The 27253-nt window shown below is 40.4% G+C and overlaps 1 protein-coding gene across 1 annotated transcript; it reads left to right on the plus strand.

The window, feature by feature from the left end:
• The first annotated feature begins 5457 nt into the window (after positions 1–5457).
• Positions 5458–27072, plus strand: ghrhra (growth hormone releasing hormone receptor a). Its single transcript, XM_035634296.2, has 13 exons — positions 5458–5835; positions 6627–6738; positions 15035–15142; positions 17152–17252; positions 17695–17792; positions 18438–18570; positions 19350–19503; positions 20898–20958; positions 21340–21409; positions 21565–21659; positions 23476–23605; positions 24570–24611; positions 24977–27072. Exons 1-13 carry the CDS (start codon positions 5755–5757, stop codon positions 25121–25123), a joined length of 1332 nt encoding a protein of 443 aa, XP_035490189.1. The 5' UTR covers positions 5458–5754; the 3' UTR covers positions 25124–27072.
• The last annotated feature ends 181 nt before the right edge of the window (positions 27073–27253 follow it).

The raw sequence follows: 27253 nt of genomic DNA on the forward strand, positions 1-27253 counted from the left end.
TTCTATTTCATCTCAATTTAGCTAGTTTTTTGTTTATGTATTTTGGATGTGGCTAATATTGTTTGTAATATATTCTTATCATTATCAGTTTATCAGTTTACATGTTAACTTTGACAGGTCCAGCCTGTCAACATGTTTCATTCTTTGCTCGTTTTTAAACACACACTGCATCACATTTATGAGGTTAAATGTCTTTGATCTCTTGCCTCAGAGATTTCAGCTCAATATGGGTGACGAGCATTAGATTTCAGATAACACTGATGAATCCAAACTGAAAAAAAACAAACTAAAACTTTAGTGATAGTAAGTACGTATGAAAGCTGTCAGACGTCAGACCTTTGCTAATCTTCTGTTCAAAGCAAAAGACAGACTTTTATCACATGAATAGAAGTGAAACGTTTTCATCACAAGACTTCTATAGAAGGATTTTAACCATGAGGACATTACATAACCATTTTATCTCTTGCCCAACATCCGACTCACAGTCATCCTCTAAACATTTGCAACATTTATCTGATCTTTTCACATCAAAAGGCAAATAGAGCACGTAAGAGTAATTCTGTGCTGGGCACTCTTAAAAATGAATACTCAGGATTCTGTTTTGCTTTTCAAGATAGACAATTTCTAATCGATCCGTTATCATTCAAATCTGGAAAACATCCTTCCTTGATGCGGGTGTTCAACAGCACCCCTTTCACAGATTGGCTGATATATTTCGTCATCATTCAGCCCTTTCCTTCCCTCATTACACATGGCATTTAGTACTATTTCCCATATCTTCCCATGTGATACAATATGAGTCATATGGGTTTGGTGCTGTCGTGTATGTTGCTTCAGGGGTTTTGATGTCAGTCTACTCTATATGATTTATCTGGGCAGCATTAGGATAGTAGCATACATCTTGACTCAATAATAAATGGTCTAAAATGCATTGACTCAAAACTAGAACTGAACGATTCTTATTATAAGATTACACAGCTCAGTCAACATGAGCACTTTTAAAAGGAACATTACCCTGACGCCTTTTGACTACAGCATCATCTGCTCCACTGACGACGGCTCACTTTCTGGAGCCAAACTTGCTTAACTGAGTTCTCAAATCAAAGAAAGTTCATATTCGAGTGTTGCTATCATAATTTGGCCTCAAGAAGTTACACACAAGACATTAAATGGGTCAGTAAAGTGAGCAGAGTAACATTTTACAATCCGCTGACGAAAAAAAGAGAATTCTTAACACTTTAGTCTCATGGACCCCAGGTGTACTCCATATCATTTGGCTCTATGTAATCTGATTAGTCATAGACTGTATTCTGCTTTATTTTATTCAAAGTTCAATTGAGGTTATTGAGGTAATTTGTTGGTAAATTGTGTTTTATCAAATTTCTTAAATTTTTTCCTGTGTCAAGTCATATTTTACGCACAAAAAACCTTGAGCAAGGCCCAATGTCATTACAGAAGTACTGTAAGGCTGCAGCTAAGCATTATTTTCTTTATCATAATACATCTGACAGTTATTTTTTGTAATAGTGAATAATAAGTAGTTCACGATGTCCAAATATTCTGAATGCTTTTTTTGATCAAAACCCCAAAGTGTTGAGTTTTTTTTATCATAGAAAAATTGGGAAACTGGCAAATATTTACATTTAAATTGACTTTTTTTTTTCCTTAAAAATGACTTAAATTATTACATTTGTTGCTAAAGTTGCTAAACCAACATAGCTGCTAATCAAATTTCTGTCAATAACCTAATTGAGGACAAACTAATTACTTCGTCACTAGAGTGCTGCTTTGGTTTCACTGTCTGGGAAAATATAAAAAAAATTGCCATCTACAGTGAAGTCAGTGGAACAATCGGTTTTTTCCCCCTCTGGGGCCCTTTGGGAGGTTCATCTGGCCTCGCCGAGGGCCTTCGAGGGCCAATCATGAACTGCGCCATCGCATGTTTTAATCAGGCCTGGCTTGTCGCAGGGAGTCGCCTTTCTCTCTCGACCCTAATTTCCTGTCATGTCCCCGACTGAAACTTTTATCTATTAAGGAATGACTGACAGAACTTTGAAAATGAAGGGGTTGACTTAAGGCTCTTTTCATTTCCTTGTATCTTATCATATTACCATATAGTTATTATCTCGCTGAGGCATGGGCCATTGAGGCTTGCCCAGTTAATAATCCCGTCCTTGAGCTGAGAAAAGAAAGAAAAAAAAAACATCTCACAAGAGTGTGCTGAGCCAAAAATCTATCCGGCAGAAGTGTATGAATTTGAATACATTTTTTGTGACTGCAATATACATAAAAACAAAAATTATATTGAACTTGTTCACTGTCATAACTTCAACTGGGTCTCATTAAGAGACATACCATGTAAAAGTCCATCTTGTGTGCGTTGGAGGCTTCGTGTTTCTGCGTCACCTTGTGTAAATTGTGATGCATTGGACCACGAACTAGATGTAATGTTAAAATCAAGCTCGCACATATAAAACTGAGATGTAATGTGAGCTCAGAGAAACTCTCCTCCCAAAATATAACCTGTCAAACTCTGCTCATACGTACTTCTGCACATTGAAGCTCAGACATCCAAGTGAGGAAGCTGAGGACTTTGTGAGTCACAAGAATAGTTTGTAGGCTACATTCAGCTTTACAGGCGTTTCACTTTTTCACATTCCATCACAAGGGAGGGGGGGGGGTAGCAACAAAGACAGTTCTTCCATCACTCCAATTTCAGACCAAACGAAACCACTGAAAATGAAATTAAATGTATCTTGTGCTGCTTCTTTTCTCTCTCTCTCTGTAAGTACTTTGGCCATGTGTTATGTGCGTACAGGAAATCATGAATGAAAACCTATAAATAAATTTAAAAAAAATCCAGACTCTCCAGCTCTGGATCTTTTTTCTCTCTCCCCTTTTGTTTGTCTGTCATCATGCAGGACAATCACAGACCGGTGTGGGCTGGTAAACAATGGCATCCTCTTGCAGTCCACAGCTCGGAGATGTTCTGGTTATTAACTTTCATAATGTTAAAAGACCAAATTTTGCTTCTGTTCAAGGCTCCTAAGGTGTAAAATAGCAGGAATGAGTTCTATCTGTATCAGTTGAAGATGAAACTTTTTAATCTGCAATGCGTTGATGATGAACTGTGATCCATTCAGTACATTTTTTGCAGCAAAAATGGAAAACAATTTAACATGAATATTTTCTTGTTTCCGTAGATTTTCCATAATAAACGGACTATCTTCCGGTTATGGACTGAAAGGTTTGTTGATAATCTCCTTTAAAGTTTTACAGATTTTAACAATGAAGGATGAATCATAACTGATCTGTCTTGTAGAGCAGAAGCTATGATTTGGAAAAGTGCTTAAAACAGAATGATGCTTGAATTTTGAAATGAAGAAATTAATATGTTTTTTTTATGCACAATTAATCAGGAAAATAATCTGTAAATTAACTGATAATGAAAATAACCCGCATTTGCAGCTGTGGTGTCAATCAAGGGCTTCATCGGACCTGTGCTATTCCCAGCTTCAGCTGTGATATTGACATTTTGAGCACATTATATTCAAAAGCTGCCTATAGAATAAGTTTCTAGCTTGTGAAAATACCTGCTGTCGGGATCAAACAGTGTTGCTGCTAAATGCCCGTAACTGCTCCACAAAACTGATACCAGACAATGCAATGCCTGGTTTGAATGCAACCAACCAACAGGTCTGTGTTTGAAAAAAAGAAGCCATTAGCCAACAGGCCGTGCGTCGTTCCATGCAAACCTTTTGTTAGCCTATGTTTGTAAAGAGTAAGTGTCTTATCATGAGCCGTATGGGAAACAGTGATGACTGAAACCTGAGAACATGCCAGCTTTCACCAAGAGGTTTGTTTTGAATCGTTTTTAAGCCACAGGGACACAGATTCACGCCCGGTGAATGACCAGCACCAGTGCCGTGTCCAGCTGTTTGCACCTGAAGAAAAAATGTTTCTCCCGAAAATGAAGGAGCAGTTGGAGGTTGAATATCCCGTGTTCTTTTTTTCTTTTTCTTTTTTTAAGAGCTGCCCTGTTCCACCTTCACATTTTGAAGAAGTCTCATATGACCACGGATGTAAATAATAACCGCAGATGAGCAACATGGAAATGTTTTCCTTGTCAAAAATACAACAATGGTAACAGATGAAGGGATTTAAAAAACCTCCTCCAGATGACATTCTAGAGCGTCAGCTGTCCTTCCATTCCAAACCCCATTTGGCCGCCTTTGGGCTTCTGTGTCCTCCTACAGCTCGTTACCCAGACTGCCTCCTTGGGAAATTAAAACAAGACCATCCATTTGTGATGTGCAACAAAGCATCTGAAGGCAACAGTGTTTCCTATCATCCAGGGGCAATTTTATTCAAAACGTGCAGCCGAAAAGCACCTTCATCTGTTCCTGCAGTCTCAGAGTCATATTTATGCTCTTTTTTTTTTTATTGTCCAGTGTGATGTCAGTTAAAATGTAAGGACATAAGCAGCAACCTCTCAGTTTAGATGCTTGGTCAATTAAATGTTTTGTAGGTTTGGCTTGAAAGAAGACAAATTCATTTTGAAAATGGATGGAATGTTCTCTTTGTTGACTGACTCATCAAGTAATCAACACATTGTTTCATCTGACATTGTGAAAGAATTGGTAAACAAATTTCCAGCTGATGAAACTACAGCAGTGAAACTGGAGCTATAGCTCTGAGGGATGGGCAATGGTGGAAACTAACTAAGTTCATACCTACGTACTGTACTTAAGTTTTTTTGCAGGTCTTAACCTGTGTTTTTCCATTTTATGCAATTCTCCAGGGGCAAATATTGTACCTTTTTCTCCATTGCATTTATCTGACCGTTTATTCGCAAACTGACTATTAATACAAAATCTGATCAACAAATCACAATCAATAATTATATGGTCTATTCTTCATGATGAGTTAAGTATATTGTGATACGTTGACGCTGCAACTTTTACATATTTATACAGGCTATCGATTTATGTGTATACCTTTTTGGGGGGAAAAATAGATAAATACATAATTTCCAAACTTTGTTCATGTTATATGTACCTATTTATTCGAAGACTATCTTAATATACATACATATCTGTGTTCAAGGCGTTCTCTTTGCATTTTTATCAGCATAAAAACATATTATCAGTAATGTATATAAATGCATTCTGTGGTATAACTACTTTTCCTTCTGAATAATTTTTTTTCCCACCAGCCCTTAGGGTTGGCACTACATCCTCAACATGAACAATGTGTTGTACTGTGTCCTCCATTACCACCAGACAAATACAGGTGTTGTTATATGGACAAATACTGTCGTCGACGTTTGCAAAAAGCCATTTTGTGACTCGAAACTAGGCCACTGCCCAATTTGTTTATCTCCATCTCTCTCTCTGAATGGAGATGTTCATTCACCTGATTTTACTCCACCATGGGAGAGAGAGAGAGAGAGAGAGAGAGAGAGAGAGAGGGCAGATGCACGACAGCATCATCATCATCATCATCCTCCTCCTCCTCCTCCTCTCGTGCAAGTTCTGCAGCAGCTCGCAGTGGGGGAATAGGGACTCGTCTATTTTGGGCTGACGGAGAACATGTTCACACCGAGGCTTTAAACAGGGGGAGTGAGTCCTGAAGACGCGCAGAGAGAGAGAGAGACAGAGAGAGAGAGAGAGAGAGGGGAACAACCAGCCAGGATCCCGCACTCCCATCACCGACGCGACGAGGGACACAGCGGACACGGAGCGGGGGGGAGACATGTATTGCAAGAGGCTGCCGGGACGTCGGGGGAAACTCGCGCTCTTCATCCTCTGTCTCCATCTGTGGCCCGGGCCCACGGTGAGTGAGTGGCGCGTTGGTTCACGCCGCCTGACCGCGGATCGGGGGTCACGCCAAGTGATCAGAAGCATCCGAAAAAGTGCTGCAAAAGTTTGCCGGCGCGTCATGCGGGCGGAAACACGAAGCCCCTCGTCTACTCGCCTCTGTCTTTATTGCAACGCCGTGACCGTTATTATCCTGCGGCCCTTCGTCGCGGCACTTGGACCCCGAATGTCGCCGACAAGCTGCGCCGCGCTCATCGGCGATAATCATCCACATCCACCACCACGCCATCCTCCCGCCGTCCCTCAACGGGAGGATGGAGAATGAAGAGACGACTACACTGGTGCAGATGTTGTGCGACAGCTGCCTGCCAGGTTTTCAACGTGGATTTGCATGAGTCACTTGCGTCTGTGTTGTGTGGCACAGCATGTAAAACGCGCAGGGATTTAACTAGAACGCAACTTTGTGGGATTTTTAAAAAAAATAAAATAAATTCGTCTGAGAGGTTTCAATGGGCACACTTCTTGAGAAAAACACTTCTGAGTGTGTGACAAAAAAACAAAAAAAAAAAAGGAAAAGAAAAAAACGAGAAGGGATCTGCAACAAGAGGCGTGTCTGTCCGTGACGGTTGTTTATTGGACTGTGTATACACTGCTTAAGATTCCCACCGTCGCTGCCGCCACCCACTCGCGCATCACCAACTCCCCGGAGCGCGGGAGATGGCGCGGCGCGTGCGCGCGGCGCGCGCGGTGCGCCCGCAGCCTCGCCGCGGATGACCTCACTTTTGTTTGCGCCCTTCGTGTTCGCAGGCCGAGGCGATGCACCCGGACTGCGCCATCATCTCGCAGCACCTGAGGGCTCGGGAGGTCTGCAGCCAGACGAGGAGGAGCGAGGCGCAGCAGAACCGGAGCGACCACCGCGGTGGGTCCATGTGTGTTGATGCTGCTGATGCTGCTGCTGGTGTTTGTCCGCCGTTCAAACGCGGGCGACGCCACACGACGTTGCCCCTTCGAGGAAGAATGCGTAAATAAACTTCGTTTTATTGTTCACAGAACAAAAACGGGCAACAGGTTAACACAAATTGTCGGGGGGGGGAATTGTAATTAAGAAAACAAAACATGGCCTAACTGAATACCCACTGACCCCAACAAACGGGCTACGCCCCTGTGTGGCACCAAGCCATACGCCATAGTGTGTCTAACATAAATCATCTATACGTGCATGCTAAATGTCACGGTACCCAACTCACCTACCAGTCCCGCCGCAGACACATTAACAAAGTTGAACTCAAAACTATAACGCACCCAGAAACACATGGTCCTTTTATTGGGGGGAAAAAAGCGGTTTGAGACGGACTGTGGAGAGAAATATATTTGGCCACAAATCAAGAGATAAACATAAAAAACTTACCCACAAACTCTCATGGAGGAAAACGACATATCTTCAATCAAGTGGGTGGTTTTCTTCTGTTTCTGTAAATGTAAAATGTCTGAAATTGACCATAGGGACTTGTATCCGTGCAAATGTTGTCACCATAGAGGTGTTTCCACACTTCTCTGGAATTTTCAATCGCTGTCGAATTTGCAAATGTGAGGGCAAAGAAACCGGAAACTCCCAGTGCGCGGCAGACCGTGTGTCAGCGGACAGTTAGTGTTTGTATTAGCAGTTCCAGAATGTTTTATTTAACTATACAACTCATAAGACGACAAGATGCACAGGAACCTTCTTTTTTTTTAAAGGTCACAAGCCCAAAAGATTGGGACAAACTGTTTTTTTGTATCTTTAACAGTGGGTTGTGCCTTCCAATAAGTCTCCGCTGGTAGATTTATTTGTAGGGTTAGTGTTTCCCATTGGACTATGTGAGGCAATGGTGGGTGGATGTCAGACCCCTCTAGGGGGCTCCGGGGGCATGCTCCCTCGGGAGAGGAGTTTGTACATTTTAAGTTTGTACAAGTTAAATATGTCAATCTGGTGAACTTTGACAGCAATTGAGTAGGCTAGAGCTATATCAGAAGAGTTGTCTTCATATGTGTCAATCACGACAGCGGCTTTTTCACAACAACAGCGCGTTGCACGACGGCAACAGCTGATTCTCTGTAGTGTACTGAGTGGAGCTTCACTGAACTTTGAATAAACAGGTGTACAGCTCTGAGGGCCGCAGCGGCTCCAGAGCTCTGAGGGACCGGAGCGATTGGCGAACTCTCCGGACAGTTTTTCTGTTCGTTCAGTTGGACGCTCCGCGACATCACTTTGACTTCAAAAGTCTTGTAATTTATGGGAAATTCATAGCGACGGAGAACTTTAATCCCTGTGAATACTCCTTTCATCACTGGCACAACATGACCAACAAAATTCCTCAGATCCCAAGGGCGACTTCTTCGAACGACTTGTTCTGTTGAACCAACAGTCCAAAACCCCTAGATTTTCCATTTAATATCATATATGCTAAAGCGCAGCTGCAAATGACAAACAGCTGGAACCAGTGAATATTCTATATTTTTCCTTGAAAAAATGTCTGAAAAGATTTTATTGTTCCTTTAATACTATGGCGTTGCTGATAAAGGACACGATCAGTTTATGATGCTCTGTTTCAGAAAAAGGGACAGATCAGTTCAAATTATCTACAGATCGATCAGAATACAGCTTTCATGTGAGAGCATCGCCCCATAAGATAAAAAAATCCAAGTCACAACACTGACAGACTATCCCACGTAATGTGACTTGGATTTTTCCTGTAACTGAGCATTGTTGTAGCGAGTTATGGCTCCTTTTAAATAAATAATCTGAATACTTCTTCCAACACTGTTGGTTGGTGGTTTCCTTGTGAAAGCAGCTAAAAAAAAAGCTATTGCGTTGGTAGCACACAAAAGTGTGGGAAGTTTTTTTTCTTTATCTGATCATAACTTAGTTTGAAGAGACTCAAAATGCAGATAACGACTGAACTCTGCAGTGTGCATAAATACAGTAGCAGTACATTGAGTTCATTATATACTAATGACCCTGGCGTCTCCCAAAGGGCCGCACTGTGGGTCTCCGTACTGCGCTACATTACCGAAACCAAGCTGCTCGCTATACTTCATTAGAAACCCCCCCAGAATATCAACACTCTGGCAGCTCCCCTCCACCAGAGGGATGAACTTTAACATTTTCCGGCTAATTTGATCTTAATTGCTCCTGATCGCTTTGAACGCTGGAGTGACGCAACCCTTTGGCGCAGGGCTGCTTATTGCGCAGATGCAAGTCTGCTGATGAATTTCACCGTTGAAGTAGGTGGGTTTGTACCTCCATCAGTGGTAATGCCAACCTTGCAGGTGACATGTGATCGTGCAGATTTGGAGAGTCATGCAGAGTTGAAATTTGGCCTTTGTGAGATAATAACAATCACCAGTGACTGAGTCCTGGTGGTAATGGAACCAAGTAGACGTGTCATATCATCATATGCTAAATACGGGCTCTGTATGTTTTGCCATTGGCCAAAAAAACCCTGTTAAAAATCAACCAATTACTGTCAATGTAGACATGAGAAACTGTTGCTTCAATCATTGTTTTCATCATCAGTTAACCTGTCGATTAACTGATCAACACTTAAGTTATGGATTAGCAAGTCTACGGAATGTAAAAAAAAAAAAGTGCCAGCATTTAAGAATACCTGCAAACTAATGGAATACTTTATTTGTTAATTACCGAATGCTGACATGCTCAACTAAGACATAATAAACATTATATCATCTAAAAATTAGTATCCCCCCTATTTATCATTAATGATCAGTATATAAACATAAAATTCAAGCGTGTCTAACACATTATAATGTAGCTGTAAGCAAATATAAGGAAATATGTTTATACAGTGTTTACAACAATTATAACTTCTATTAACACATACTTTATAAAATTACATCTGTGTTTCATTAGGCTATAATCATTTCCCGTGTTTGTGCACCAGCAATCAATTACGGATGCCTGAAGGTTGTTGACAACTGCATCAATGAACGTTGAAAATCGAATTAAAACGTTTTTCACGCTGAGCTATTTTCTTTTGTTTGGTGAATCTATTGATCAACGCAGATACACCTGCGCTACGCGGCAGCAGGTGGGCTCATTGTGATCAGTGGCCTTTTTCTGTCACAGCAATAATTTAGTGTAGTTTTGATCCCATTTGGATTAAATTTGGCAGATTGGTTGGCGGTAGGGTCTGGCTCTGCGCTATTGATATTGATTCATTTTCAAATTAGTTTTAGTGTCAATCTATGAGGCAAAACATTCACATCACATGTACATATACTATTGAAATTATCTTTAATTCACTTACAGATTGAATTAAATATTAGCAATAAATGTTAACACATGTTTACCACACATAGAGAACAGATTATGCTCATCAGGTTGGCAATATCAATTTATTATTAGTTTGCTGGTCTGCATCCCCTCTTATAATTTTCAAGTTATAATCATTTCATAATGTTTAATCAATTAAATTCCCTATAGCGTAAAAGTTAATTCTTAAACATTTAAAAAATGTAGCACATGTTGAATGTCAAAAAATACACGCAGCACGGGGCAGGCATCTCTGAGTCAGTTTCTAGTTTGATTATGTTTTGATTTTTGAATTAATTAACAATCACATTTTCAAACATTTCTAAGGTATATGTTACGGCTTGAATCATAATGGTTTGAATGGAGTTTGTGCAACGGAACATAAACATGTTTTAGTTTTCTTCACAGTTAAAGTAGTTAAAGCTGACACTTTAATTGCTTTTTCAACCAGGAAAGACAAACATTCTCACGAAGAATTGAGAAAGTGTTTTGAAAAGAGAAGAAGTCATACGACATTGCAGTAGTATTCTGCCCCAAAACAATCATTTTATGATCTGGAAAAAAAAAATTCCATCAAACATAAAAAAAATTGAATTCCATTAAAATGGAGGAACTCATTTAGAAAAGTGAACGAATGTTGCTTGATAAATGATCGTCCACTTCCTTCCTCAGCGCTGCTCTGGAAGCACTCACTTGGTGTCCAAAGTCGTTTCAAACGTCACTGTTAATCCGAAATGAGGTGACATTCAGGCTAAGCGTAAAGCTTCCTCGAGAGCTGCCATTTGATAAAGGCCCAAGTATAGAGTCCTGCTTGATGGGTGGCAAAAAAACGTTGGTTGAAAAGAAACATTTTCAATTAATCATCAACCCCTGAACAGTGGCAGACCAACCATATATTATTCCCCCCTACGTGATAGATCAAAATTCCCCCATCATCAAACACCAATACAAAGATGTCAGTCCCAGCAGTGTAAGTTCCCATAATTCACAGCTTTCTGTGTCACTTTTGTTACATGGATGAATGAGGACAAATGTTTAACACAGATCATATCATTTGGCCTCTTTCGTTGGTGCCAGAATCTTTTCATAACCAGAACACCATGGTTGTCACACTACTCACAGTTGTTCGTATGACTCAGATCTGAATTTAAGCATCTAAAAGTGGGAACTCCCTTATGGGAATATTTTTTCACCACTTGAAGAATGTAAAATTTTCATTTGCATTTGGGGGGCAATCTTTTCTGCAAGAGCAATCCAACGAACAGCTTGGAGTAAACAACCTACTTTTAACTTAAAAAATATTGCTAGAATATGAGTATATTTTATGACGAAGCGTGACCTAATCTGAAATCCAAACGGTTTATAATTGAATAACCAGAACTTAAAGTGACCAAAGTAAAATAAAATGTTAACCTAATGATCAGGCTTCTCCAAATGTCATTCTCATTATGCTTTCTTCTCTTCAAATGGAACTGGTGAACTCATGTTATGATGTGTATGAAGTTGTGTACATGGCGTGCCTTGTGTTCAAGTTTTTAGGTTGTGTGTAATAGCCACCAATGCTAACAATTTAGCAAGCCATCAGTCGGTTTAATGTAATGCAGTAAATGCAACAGGCATCATGGCAGCTGGGAATATATTTTCCCCGGATGTAAGAATTAAATTACAACATATTAACTCATCATCAAATTAATAATTAACTTCCATGGCCTTTGCAATTTTCGAAGACATCGCAAACACATCACGACTCGTGAACTTTCAGAAAACACAGATGTCTGACGGGGTAAATACCACAAAAGAGGGCTATTTATAAAACTTACATATAACACTGTTGAGGGATCACTAAAGTTATTAAAAAATTTTCCTGTGGGGAACTGGAATGTCGATACAGAATTTCAACCAATAGAAGCGGCGATGTGTCACTCAAATCCACAAATGCCAACGTCACAGGAACATTTTGTGCATTTCCAAAACGTCATCCTCTGTGTTGGATGTGATTTCATAACATCCAACACAATTGTTGACATGTTTCAGTCTCGACTAAAGTAGAGATCCAATGACCGAAAGACAAACACGTCACCATTGTTCAAGGACAAAAATGATTATTATCTTCTTCTTGGACATAGCTCTCATGTCAAGACACAAGTTCACAGAAAGACAAACACAATTTGCTTGGCAAATCACACCCCTGGCCCCCTTCACTGCTATTCTTACCTGTGTGGGGCATTCTTTATCTTCCATGGGGGTCAATTGAAAGCAAACGATGCTCCTGATGCTTTGTACCGTTTCAATGGTGTTACAGCGTTGATGAATTCATCTGTTTTCTTTGCTGCCCTTTACTCCACCGTGACTTAAATGGACCCTAACAACCTGCCAGATAACATTTACAGAGAAGCATCTCAAGTTCACTAATCAAATCAGCTTGACCCTCAGCTCTCCTGTCCGTTGGTGCCATTGATGCAGCAGGGTCTGTGCAAACAGCTGTTTTGATTTGTTCGCTGCTGTCTCGGCCAAGAATTCTAATAGGAAGCTGTTTCCTCTCTTAAATAGATGCCAATGTGCTACTGTTAAAACCACCCACACAAAGAATGCCTGGAAGATGTTTCCCGTCTCACCAAATACAACATTTTGAGACCGACATCCAATCCTGTGGCACCGGCCACAGTGGAATAAGCACAACATCGGACGACAAAATCTCTTGATCCCTGACACCAATTACCTGAGCACAGCCATTCAGTCCCTGCTGCAAATGTTCCATTCCCTCTCTCTTCTCCAGCTAATCCCCAACAGATAGGCTAGTTAAGTGCAAGCTTGTGATCACAACCTTTATTTTTAACACGGTACTTCAATTCCAGTTTTAATTCGTCTTACCCAGAATGGATTTCCTCCTCTCATAACAAGGTGCAATTGACAAAGGGCAGTTTGAAAAGCATTGTTTATTAGGGTCCAATTAATTGTGGCTTAATGTGGATTGAAGCCCACAACAGTGAAGGTGTATTTGAGTTATTTCGCCGGGTAATTGTGAACATGGACACACTTTCAAATCATCATTACAGATGACAGGAATCAATTCTTTTCATTGACTATGTTTTTGTGAAAAGTACAGGTGTAATTCAATTTGAGTGTCCAAGTAAGCATTGTCCTGGAAATGATTGACCTGAATGTAATGCAGCTAAGCATTAGTTATGTTGTTCAATACAACTACAGTCTTCCGGCTATAACACGTGTGAATCTCAGCGGTTCTTCGGGTACAATTTCCAGGATCCCAGATTTGACTTCACTCAAATGTCTTCAAATGTATAACTGTAAATATTTTAGACTTTAATTTCACACTGCTCTGGGTCCACCAAAACAAATAGTTTATTTTTGCCTGTATGATACAGCAAATGTGTTTTTGTTTTTGACGGCGGAACAATCTCGAAAAAGCACAAGAGCAATTTTTTCAAGTTATTGTTTTCTGCAGACGTTGGTTCTCCTTGGAAGCTTTTGGGCAAAACACTACTGGTGACTGGTGATGGTATTTGTAGCTGATTAGATCTACCAGGGACATCGTCCAAACCATGAATTTAAATGAGGATTTTATATACTGTGTATATATATATATATATATATATATGAAGGGAAAATTGCAAGGGGAGGGGAGTGTGACAATGGAGCCCAGCAGCAGCAGCAGCAGTAAACCATGAGATGTAGAGGGTTGGCTATTTGAATGGTAAACAGAAAGATAATGGCCCAAATGCAAATATGAATGTGGGCTAAGAACGTGTACAAACATACTTTTTTTCCCTCATTTTCCTCTGCTTATTTTACTGGAAATAAACCTATGGGAAACGACCACATGGTGGACAAAAAGCAGGCACTCTGAAAAGGCAGCGCAGTTAGCAGCGTTTTCTTAAAATACAAACAAAGGCTGGACAGAGAATACAGGCACTTCCTCATTGGCTTCACTTTCCGGAATCAGGGAATACTGAGTACATACATTTTTACATACAGTCTATGGCTGGGCCGAATAAATGTGATGAAATAAACGTCAGCCTCCGCACAAAACGACTACTGACATCCTGCTGAGTGAAGAGTAAGAATCCTAAATTCAGCTGGAGACAGACTGTGTTAATGTTTCTACTCAAAGAAATCACTCCTGGCCTTTTGAAACGCTTACTTTAACGTTCCTGGAAACTTACGGTGCCTGAGGCGCTTCAAATTTTTTCAGAGAAGACATTTCTTTCTTGGGGATGAATTCTTTTAGTAGTTTTTATTCATTGCCGCTGTTGAAATATACCCAGCATGGATGATGATGGCTGCAGATATTCGCAGCACCGCACTCATTGACATGCTGATCGCTCTGATTAATGTGCATCAGGAGTAAGTTACTCCATCCCATCATTTGTTTAGTCCTGTCAAAACTGTCACCTTTCCTCCGGAGACAGTGTCAGAGACACAAAGGAACAATACTGATTTGCAAATTAATCAAATCTGGAAAAATGTAGGACAGAGAATGGAAATGTGTGTGTGTGTGTGTGTGTGTGTGTGTGACATTAAGCAGCAAAAGCTTTTACCATAATCCATATACAGAACCATAACAAGGCGAGGGCAGTTCCGCTGGACCACATATAAACCCTGTCAGCTGGTTTAATGCACTTGTATAGATTTATTAGGTCAGGATTAATAGAACTATCCTCTTGTGGTTACAAGAGAAGAATGATATGAGCAGGTCAGGTAATCGGGTCACCTGTATGGACTGTAGCTTCTGTGGTTGGCTGAAACGTTTCTTCCTTGTTCTAACTAAATACAACAGTGGCAAGTATGGAATGCTTTGAGAAACTCATTATTTTGCAGGAGTTTGAGACAACTTATTTTTTTTATTATTGAGAAATAATAATATCCCTTTTGTCTGTGATCGCAGGATGTAAAACGAGGTGGGACGAGATCGGATGTTGGCTGCGATCTGAAGTCGGACAGGTGGTCAACCTATCCTGCTCCGAAGTTTTTCAACATTTTTCCAGCATTCAAGGTTTGTCTGTTGAGGCTGAGTTGACGCGGAAACACTGAGAAGAACATGTAGTTCCCAGTTATTTTATCAATACACTAGTTAAAATACAGAAGGTAATGCACAAGCCCCATGCTGTAGTGGGTACCTGTTTTTCTCCATGGCAAAGTATAATTATGCGTTCTTTATACGCTGCAACCCTAATGCAAATTGTTTGAAATCTCGGCCACAAGGTTCATATGTCACCATGTGATGACCTGCGAATCCGCTGTGCCCCCAGTAGTGTACAGTCGTGCCGACGACACTGAGTGAGACATGTTCTCAACTCGTCGTGAAACTCTATTATATACTTCGAGTAAATATCTTTTCAAAACATTTGTCTCAAACAAACCTATTTTGGTGTGATTAATTATTCATAATATCCGTGTGTACGTGTGTTCATAGGACACAATCGTAAAAAATATGGAAACCTCAGACTTCCACTCCTTCTTAGGGAATACAGACATTGTAAATAAATGAAATGAAATGTTTTGTGCTGCACTGCCTTCATAGGATTGTCATCGTAATAGGATCATTAAGGGAGGTTAGGTCAGGATCATTAAGGGATAATGTTCTTTCCTCCTTTAGCTTGATGGAAATCCTGGCTCATAATGATCTGAATTCCAGATCAATAAAACACAAGAGAGTCGGAACTCTGCACATTCTTGTTTAGCTCAAAAGGAAAAAGAAAAGAAAAAAACGGTGCCTTTTTGTGAGTTTGTTTAAACAAACGCACCACAGTCCAGCTAACGCCTGCACCATGTGCTATCTGTGTCGCACACTCGTGTCGATGCACAGACCCACTAATGGCCGGTGCGCGCAGGGATCCAGCCGACAACCTTCTCCTGACAACCTGCTGTTTCCGAAATGGACGATAACCAGGAGTGAAATGGTCCAAGAGAGGAAATGTTAGTGTAGCAGAGTGAATATTCAGGTGCGCAGACATGACAACTTTCCATTGCAATGTGGTCATTTGTAATAGGAGAGTCAGTAAATGTGAAAGAGGGAAATGGTCAGTGGGCATCGGCAAATCGTGCAAATACACAGGTGCAGCAGCGTAGACCTTACTGCAGATCTGTTGGATTGTATGGGTCAGTCTTTTGCTGTGCATGAGAATATAAACATACACAGATCAATTTAATACTTAAAAGAAAAACAATATTATATCTCCCATAGGTGCAGCTTCAGGCTAGCAGAAATATATAGGCCCTATTTATAGGTTTGGTGAAGAGGGTTCAAGGTTTTATGATTTGATAAGTATATGAAGAAGACAATTTACATGTTATGAATATAACTCCTATTTCCCTAAGCAAAGAAACAAGGTAGAACAAATATTGGATGTCAGACCACATAGGTACGTCATATGCTGTATTAAGCAAATCGACTGAAACCCTCATTGACCTTTTCCATCTAGCAAACGTTTTCAAGAATATTTAGGGAGTCAATTTGACCCAAAGACTGGAGTCTACATGTTTTTTTTGTTCGTACTCAGCTATTTCACACCAGGATTTACAGAAACATTTCGCAAAACACAGAGGAGATTAAATATGGGCGGATTACGAGACAATGGCCCCTGAGCATCGGGAAACCCATGACAAACGCGTGAAGGGCTTCCCGACGATCCTACACAGGAGTGAGACACCGGACGTAAGGCGGGAGCGGCGCTGAGTCATTTTGTGTCACTTCCTGGTCATTTCACGTCCCTTCACACTTGTTACTTCAAACTTGTCTGAGGCTCTGGCCCATGGGGGCCTCTAACTCGGTGAGCTAGGACAAGAGTTTTAAGAATTTCTGTCAAATATTTAGTCGACCAACTGTGCTGGTTGCACATGAAAATGAACTTGCCGAAGTAAAAACTGAGACAAAAATGTACCCATTTGTGAACTTTCATCGAGTTTCTAAATAGACGTGCGTGATGTCTCACAGAAAACACTTTGCAGCTGTGGAATCATTTGAACTTCTCCCGGTCTCCTTGCTGTCTGCTCCCACTTCAGGGTATGTTTACAGGAACTGCACAGTTCACGGCTGGTCAGAAATGTATCCACCCTACGAGGAGGCCTGTGTTTTCAGTGATGACGGCGAGCCCGAGTCAGAGGTATACGGACACGCCGTTGTAATCATGCCAATCAGTTAAGCTTATTCATATTGTTTCTGCTTCCTGTACTTGTAGCTTTAGTGGAAGGATGAAGACCATTAGGGATGCTCTTCTTCCGAGACTCGAATGTAAACAATTTAGGGCAGGTTGCATAGTCTTAAAAAAAAGGATGTTTGATACCAAACTGTAAAGCTCAAGTTTGAATTTTGATAGTTAATCTGTAGTGAACCTTCCAGATTCCCACCCAGTAAATAAAATATGATCTTATTCATGAGTAATACTGGAGGAACACCTGTATTTGTAGTGATCCCAGTCATATCCACAATTCGGGACATTTCATATGACATTTCACGGATCAAAGCATTCTCCATTCATACACTGGACACCATCACAACTTACTCCCCGCCCCCCCCCCCCCAAATCTCTGTTTCTGTGTCTCCAGAAGAGTTACCTCTCGACGTTCCGACAGGTTTACACTGTGGGTTATGCCACATCACTCATCACCCTCATTACAGCGATTGTGGTGCTTACGGCCTTCAGGTGAGACCAGAGCCGCACACACTGTCCCAGACACACACTCGAATGGAGGGCAATAGAAGGCAAAACAACCAGGACGCGCGCTCGCCCCACATTTGTGTAGTTGTGAGCCAAAGCATGCATGCAACTGAGATTTAAAAAGTTGCCTTAGGCACCAATATCTCCAATTAACACAAATATCCACATATTCAACTGAAGTAGAAGAACTATTTAATCAATAAAGACCAAGTGATTGTTGTACAGGGGCTCATGAATCGCCTTACACATGCAAATCAATGCAGTCGTTTGCCTTCTTGTTCTTATTGTCTGATGAAATATTGATCTGCGTACACATAAACAAATATTGTGAATAGTTTAGGATGTATTCATGCCAAAGTGATGCAGCAGCTGTACCAGAGATTAGTAATTGTTAATATTGGCACATTTATTTAAATTTCATGTATTTTTACAGTTGTATAAGAACTCAGTATCACGTTTCTTTAATGAGTTGATTCATATGTGTAGTTGATGTTCATTGCCAGCGAGTCGTCAGTGTAGCTTCAAGGGGTGGGTCATGAAGATTATCATGATTGTTTGTGTAGATAAACAGTATATATACAATATGTATAGACATGTTAGTCTTTTCCCTTCCTGTTTCCCTCATCTCAGAAAGTTCCACTGCACCAGGAACTACATCCACATCAACCTGTTCTCCTCCTTTGTTCTGAGAGCCAGCGCCGTTTTCATTAAAGACACGGTGCTGTTTGCTGATGAGACGCTGGATCACTGCTCAATGTCCACGGTGAGGGGCAAATTCGGCGACAATGTTTCCATCATAAAGCGGTCGTCCACATCTGCAGTATGATTGAGTTGATGGAAATGGACAGGAATGGAGGAGTGAAGGAGACATAATTGTGTCCTTTAGTTGTGTCCTTTAGTTTAAGTTGAAGGCTATAAGATTTTTGACTCCTTATAGACACCAAAAATGTATTATAATGATTGAAAAACCTGAAGTCAGCCTCAAATACATTTCAAACTTATTCCATAATTTATTTCTACCAAGCAAAGGTCTGGATTTGTTTTACTTACCAATGAAAAGTTGATATTTTGAAAAATATAGTTCACCAGCTATGGTGAAATAATAATCTATTCGTTTTGGTGGCAGATTTAGTTTTATTCTTTTGTTAATTTATATCATCAAAATATACTTTTTCATCTTTTGTCTTATAAGAACTTTTACAACATGTACAATGACTCAATGTGTTTTATCTCAAATACAAAGGTTTTGTGTTTAGTATTCTTCTGTAATGTTGCCTGTTGATCACAGAATGAAAATTAGTTAGATGAAGTTTTACAACAGGATAGGATATCATCAATGGCTTTGAAATTAAATAGGATAAAGACTACTTCATTTTCTCTTTGACACAAGAGAAAATGTTGCTTAATGAGTCTCCTGCCCGCTGTGCTCCCTCCACCCAGGATGTGTTACACCAATGTTAATTAATCACACACACCCACACACACACACACACACACACACACACTCTCACTTTACAGTGTGTCTGATTGTTTCCTCTCTAGTCAGCGTGCAAGTCGGCCGTGGCTTTCTTCCAGTTCAGCATCCTGGCCAATTACTTCTGGTTGCTGGTGGAGGGCATGTATCTGCAGACCCTGCTCGCCCTGACCTTCGTCTCTCAGAGGAAATACTTCTGGTGGTACATCCTGATTGGATGGGGTGAGTCGAGGAATGACAACAAACAAACACCTGAGAAGAAGTTGTTACTGGTAACACACCAGATTTCAAGTTTGGACACAGCCTAGAACAGAATATGTCACTTTTTCTAAGAAAATCACAGAATGAACATGTACGGATGTTTTAAGTGCCGTCCCCTTTGTGTTATCCTGTGTTGCTCAGTCAACACATTGTTTTTTTATTGTGTCCTGTTTGTGCCATGTTTTCCTGTGTACGCCTGTACTCTTGTGAGCTTCTAGTTACTGTTTATCAGAAAAGAGGTTGGATATTCTACAGAGAGACGTTGCAGGGGAGGATGTCAAAGTTGGCAACTGCAGATGGTAGAGGGGTGTGTTTATACCCTTTGCTGCGAAAGGAGGGAGGGAAGCTATGTGTTTTGTCTCCGTCCATCAATCCCTGTTGCATATAAATAGAATCTGCACGATGCAAGTGCAGCCTTTTCGAGTAGAGTTCAGGTCACGAGGACTTTAATGGACTTCAACAGTAGTAGAGTACTTGATGATGAAGTAGAGCAAACAGTAACGTCATCAGACATGTTGTAGTCTTGGTCTGAGAGAGGTGAAGCAGTAGCTCCACTTTCAGCCACTCCAGCAGCAGGTCACCATGGCCAAGGGCAAAACATCCTGACTCCAATTTTCGGTACATTTTCTGGAGTTAATCTCTGAAAACAGCCTATGTTAATGTTCTAAAATGGGAAATTGAACAGGATAAATGTTGCCCGAACATCAAGAGCTAAGCATCGACACTGTCATTGTGAGCATGCTGAATTTAGCATTTCGCTCAATGCACCACAAAGTAGGCCTGCAGCCCCACTGAGCTGTTAAAACTAGCTCTCGAGACTCTTGATTCTTGGGTCTTAATCTGGGTAAAGATAACAACCTGCTACTCCTCAGGATTCAAACATAAAACTGAGGAAAATCTGGAAATAAATATTGCTCTGCTGCTGTTTTTACAACCTGACAATGTGTATATCTGTGTTTGTGTGTGTGTGTGTGTATCTAAATATATCAGTGGTGTTCACTTCAGTATCCAGAGTCCCTGTGATGTGTCTTATCTTTCCAGTTTCCACAGTGTCTCTCTCTCTCTCTCTCTCTCTGTCTCTCTGTCTCTGTCTCTCTCTCTCTCTCTCTCTCTCTCTTTCTGTCTCTCTCTCTCTCCTGCGTCTCCTGCTTTTATCCTGTGTCTGTTTCTTCTTTCGGCTTGGAGATGCAAGTGGGTCACAGATAAATATGATACGCAGAGTTTTATATGCCGAATAACATTTTCCTTAAAAGATGCAGCAATGCACGTGAGTCGGGGCTGGACTGTTGTTAGGATAACTTTTACTTGACAAATGCATTGAGGTTTAATAATTAATCTCTGTTCTTGCGTTGCAGGGCTTCCTTCAACAGTTCTCATACTTTGGGTGTTGACAAGATTCTTCTATGATGACAGAGGGTACGATGTAGTACTCAATTTATTAAAAACTCAGTTTTCATAGAATAATTTATGATATCATCCTTTGACTGCTTGAGTTTTTCCCGCTTTGGTCTTCTGTCTTTGTTTTAACTGAGTTTTTATCTTCTCCTTGTTTGTTTATGTGTTCGTGTTTATGTATACGCATGCCTGTTTATGTTTGTTTATGTATGGATGGATATTTTTATGCATGCATTTCATTATTTCAACCTTTTGTAATCCTTTAATGTTGCATGTTTTACTTTGACCTTGGGAAGCTCTTTGTGCTCATTTGCTATAAAAGCGCTTTATAAATAGAATTATGATTATTATTTGATTGCAACATATTTTTAATCTCATAATTTCATCTGTCTTTAATTGCAGTTGCTGGGATGACACAGACAATGTTGGTATTTGGTGGATTATTAAAGGACCAATAACGGCCTCACTGCTGGTGAGTATTCCACCTGACAATATTTATTTTATTAAGTCATTCCAATCAATTTAAGACGTGCTAGCAAAGTGGGCTTGTATCAGGTTTCAGTAGGTTAGCATCAAAACTATTTTGTGTTTATCATTTATGCATATGTCTGCATGCATCTGTACCAGGTCAACATAGTCATATTCGTCAACGTGATCCGGACTCTGGTCCAAAAGCTGAAATCATCAGCCATGGCTGGCAACAGCGACACTGGACATTGTATGTGAGTTACAACTTGATGTCTCAACAAACGGAATCAGATTTTCAGGTTGCCAGGTTTTCTCTCATTTCCTCTTTTGCAAAAGAAATATTGAATCCACGTCCACACACACGGAAATTCACAAAATAAGCTAAAGGTAAGGTCTGTATGGTAAAGGTCAAAAGTTCTGGTATTAATTTGACTCAATGCACATGTATAGCTTTGGATAACATCTACCTGAGTGACTAACCTTGGCTACATGACTTGATGCTAGTGTTAAAGTACTGCATAGCTAGCTTGCTAAAAGCCATACATTATATGGCGCAATACAGTAATATGAACAATGCTGCTCATTTGGGCTAATGTACAAAAGTCTTTTTGTTGCTTCTTCACAATGCAAAAATAATTCAGCGTTGAGGTAAATCTGTTAAAGGGGCAGTTAGTGTTTTTGGAGAAAGCTTGTCTTTCCCTTTGTTGTTTTTGATGATGCCAGAAAAAAATAGATTTATTTTCGACGCACACACAGAACCGACAGCTAGCGGACCGTGAGGAAATATTCACTGAATTTTACCAAACGTGTATTGGTTTAAAATCTCTCACTGCCCCTTTAAAAGAGTAATTAATGTATCAGAAAATGGACGGCGCTTTATTTAAAAGTTTACTATGAAGCGGAATGGGGACATTAACTGATAAAGTCTGCAGAATAAATTTTGAACCCTTTTATTTACAGCTTAAGAAAAAAAAAAGCGATGTACAAATGAATCTGCAATGAGGAGCCCAGAAATCCTGCTTCACCTGAATGAATCCTTTCTTCCTTTTTGACCTCTGGCTGGTGCAGATTCCAGCTCCGTTGAATAAATTCACAATGAAGGCACATAAAAATAGCAGCTGGTAACAGAAATAGATGTCTCCTCCATCATCGTGGCACAGGATTATTCCACCGGTTCAATGAATGTTTCACAAAAACTTCATCGGTGCCTTATAAACTTCAATCTGATCTGGGCGGCTCTGTGACGTTAACACAAAAGCTCAAATCTCAGGTCTGACAAAAGACACGCTCAATCCTATTATAGGCTTGAAAATAAGCTTCTGGTTTTTTCTTTATCTTTCAGCAGCCAAGGCAGAGATGTTATTTCTGATCAAAGTGATTATTTGGGTTATTTGGAATAATCAGAAGACATACACTACATTATATTGTCATGTCCTACACAAACTGTCATAAATGTGATAAATGTGCAGACGTCTCTGTCAGGAGTTTTATTTACTGCCGAATAACGCACTGATCTTTGGTAGACTTTAGAGTTTTTGCAGATATCTACGCAGCCAGTTTTAAAATCTCAGTGACGTAGAAGAAACATAGTAAAAAGGAAAATCAACGAGGATACTTATCTGTGGATAAGACGTGGGGTTGCTCTTTCAAAACCACATGACTTGTGGCAAGTTGGTGCAATAAGATAATGTCACCAGAAATTAAATAGCAACATGATATTTAGACTGGTCTGATTTAAATGAAGCTGTGAGCATAATTCGTCTGGTTTTGACATTTTAATCTTTTCTCCTCATTGGCCCGATGATGATGCTGTTTTAAATGTCAGCGTAAGGAAGATTTGACACCTTGATGAAACTTGGAGGAATCATGCATTTTGCTGTGTTTTGCTTTGTGTCTGACACCTACACCGTTATAGTATCTAACTCTGATTAGACCAAAACTAATTGCCCTGAGGAGACTGTAATTAATGGCTAATGTTTAACATTTTTCTAGAAGCTGTTGCATCATTATCTGGACTTAATGTCTCGTCTTTGTTCTCGCTTGCATCCCTCTGTTTGTCCTTTCCCGCAGGAGGCTGGCTAAATCCACCCTGTTCCTCATCCCTCTGTTCGGAATGCACTACACCGTATTTGCCTTCCTGCCTGAGAACACGGGCGTAGCAGCCAGACTCTACATCGAGCTGGGCCTGGGCTCCTTTCAGGTGTGAAACAAGAGAGAATGAGCAGAATAGAGAGTTCAGATACACAAACAAAAAGGCATTACTTACAGCTGGATAGACATAGTACGTGGCGCATTCGTTGACAATCTGTGCAGGTGTGACAGTGACCCAGCACAAAATATTAAGCTATGGTTACATCTATGTTTTTCCTACTGTGAAAAGACCTATTGGAATTGAACCCCTCAAAAAGTCTTTAAAGCCCCAATGTGTAATTTTTGTAATTTTCTGGCGGCATCTGGTGGTAAAGTTGCAAACCGCAACCACCCGAGCAACCGACAGGGGACACTTTATGCTGGCGCACCCCGATTCCATTTCCGGAAGCGCAAAAAATTCAGCACGAATGCGACATATTCTGGAACATTGTGTGCAACGGTATTTAACACGACGTAGCAAACATGGCGACTTACGCAGAGGCCGGGTCCACCTCATGTAACTATGTTTAATACTCATTTAAAGTTGACGAAAAAATATTAGTTCTTTGGAGCAGGTGATTATACATCCATACACAACACATAGTTACGAACAATATATTCAATTTATTGTGAAGTTTGTCTAAATAGTACACAATATAGCTTTAACACTAACACTTTTTTCCGTTTCTTTTAAGATAACTTTACCTTAAAAAGAATTTGGAAAACCTCTGGTAGCGAATACTTATGTGTTCATTATTTCCTAGAATTTATTATTCTATGATTATTTTTAAATTACTTGTATTTGTAGAGAAAGGTTGCGGCATTGTGTTGGCTGGCGTATGTGTGTGCTCAGCGAGACATAAGATAGACCATGTAGGTTATTTGTTTCTCTGATACGACCGGTAGGAGAGTACCGACCAAATCTGAAATTAATCAAAAATCACATGTTTTGTTCTTTAAAAAAACCCCAATACATTAACATTTTGGGTAAATATATGATTGTAACAGTCACCCCCCCCCTTTTTGTGTTGCAGGGGTTTGTAGTGGCACTCCTTTACTGTTTCATGAATGGAGAGGTAGGTGAATGTTTGCGAAACAAAAATCTATCAAACATTTAACAAGAGCTGACTCTTGGGGAAGAAATACTCTCACCAGTTGACTTAATCTTCCGTGAAAGGATGAAAAAAAATGGACCACGTGTGCATGAGTGCCTCAGGTTAAATCCGTCTGTAACTTCAGTACAAGTTGTACGTCATCGCTGACTGATACTGTGTGTTTTCTGATAAACTCCACCAGGTGGTGCAAAAGTATGATGTGTGAATTGTACATGCAGTGGCTTTAACTAAACTCTCCTTCAGAGACACTTATATATATATATGCATGGGTTATATATATATATATAACCCATGTCTGGTATTATTTCACACGTCTTCGTCTCCAGGTCCAGACAGAGCTGCGGAGGTGGCTGCTAAAGTGTCACACTCAAAGTCATCTGACCCCAGCCAAAAGAAGTATCACTCAGATCACAAACCGAGCCCGCAGGGGGCTCGGGCGGCCTCCTTCTTGCGGCCACATCTCCTCGGTATGACTTTGGAGACTGTTCGTCACGAGCAAGAAAAGAAGTTGTTGTGAGAATATCGAGGGAAAGACTACATCAAACACTGCTGGGGGGCTGGAGAAACGTGTCCGCAACAGTTGTCACCACAAGGACGGATCCGCACATGTCTCCAAACGGAATAACAGTGGACTGTAAAACAAACAAATTCCAAAAAAACAGGAACACTGGTGCTCGGTTCACAAGGATGTGGAAAGATGAGACCACAGGGGAAACGATTTCACATGATTGTGTTTACAGTTTGGACGACATGGGTACAACATGAACAAATGCTGCGGCGATTATATCCAGACAGCTGGGGGAACAATGCATGTTTACGCTTGGCTAAATTATGTGAAATGAACTTGACTCGTCTTATTGTTATCGGGGCAGTTATGTTATCATAGTGCGGACTGAAAATATGCGTGGGACGCGTAGCTCCAGAGGAACTTGAGCAGATTCATGGTTGTATGTGGCCGTGACGCTGCCATTTGCTGGTACAACGTCTTAAAACACTTCTTACTTCCAGGAGTTGTCCGCTTCGATGAGCCATCGTTGAAGAATGTAGCCTATTTGTGAATATTTATGGACATATTTTCATTTTTTCCCCCTTTGTGGTGCAGTGGTTACCACTGTTGGCCCACAACAAAGGTTGTCAGGGTTCGAACCTGGTGGCCAGCCAGGGCCCCTCTCTGTGCGGAGTTTTGCCTTTGTGACAAGAAATAGCAGCAGTTGTCGTCTCTTGTGTGTTTTATTCGTTTCCTTTGTTCCTAGTCTGAACATTTGCCGTTTATGGAAACAGTATTTGTTGAACGGAGAGACTTATGCCGTGATATTGTAAACTAATTCAAGGAATAATTGGACATTTTGGGAACATATTGCAGAGGTCGACGAGCTGATGAATGAATGGATTGGAAGCTACAGCAGCTGGCTGGCTTATCTCGCCAAAAGGTAACAGAATTGGCTCAGCTCACCAAGTTTTATGTGGTTTGTTAAAACCCTCACATTGTGGTTTTATCAGGGGTCAGATACTTGCTTCTGGACTTTAAGCTACGCTGGATGTAGCCTCATCTTTACCATAAAAACTTGAGCGTGGTGTTCAACAATCTGACATTCAAAATTAGTGCACTTTCCCAAAATGTCCATTTTTTTTCTCTGAAAAACCATAACCAAATTCACTATGACCAAAATAAAATGCACTTGTGTTTTTCTAGTGTGCCTCGGACGATATGGCGTGACGTAAAGTGCTGTCAAAATAAATGTAGTAGCCGCCTATTTTGATGGAATCACCAGAAGACACCTCTTAGTTCTTTTTTCATAGGGATGCACTGGACCAGTATCATGGCTGATATTGCTTTTCTGTTGTGCTCTGTTCGTTTGCAGTCGCGTACGCAACAGGAATATGTACAACTACTGATGATACTTCACCATATTTAATGATTTCACAGCACAATTTCATGAACCTTTCACTTATAGGAAAGAAATAATGAGCAGTTTCAGCCTCACGTTAACTTAGACATACTGTAGAGGAATCATCCTATTCAATTCAACATTAAGGATTGGTACTCAATATATTCCTCTTTGTGTTTGGTGCATCCCTAGATGTTTTTTTGTTTTTCATAGACCATGAATAATGCACTGTAGACTACCGTAACATGAAGCACTCTGACCAACACCATCTGTGCACAATATATTTTGATTTCGCACTTTATTTTTACATTAAACACACTGTATTTTCATTGTTCTTCTTGTGGATCCAGTGAAGGTTGACGTGTCGTCTGCAGGGAAACGCAGAGTAATAAATGAGGCATTTGTTGTTTGACAAATGTTAACCGCTCTGTTTTTCGTGTTTGGATTCCATGCACATATTGTAAACTTCGCTTTCCAGTGACACTGAGAGAGAAAATGCTCAGGATAAATCATAAAAGAACGTTTTATATGTATGTTGATATGGATTTTTGTATTGGAATTAACTATGAAAGGGTAACGATTAGAAAGGGGGAGCAGCAGAATGTCCTGCTACAGCGTAAAGGGGATTGTATTAAGCATCGACTGTCAATAGGTCCCCAAATAATTCCCAGAGTATAATGGCCCCTTCCGATATTGTAACGAGACAATGCAAAA

The sequence above is a fragment of the Scophthalmus maximus genome, chromosome 5 (assembly GCF_022379125.1).
Source record: "Scophthalmus maximus strain ysfricsl-2021 chromosome 5, ASM2237912v1, whole genome shotgun sequence".
NCBI lineage: Eukaryota > Metazoa > Chordata > Actinopteri > Pleuronectiformes > Scophthalmidae > Scophthalmus > Scophthalmus maximus.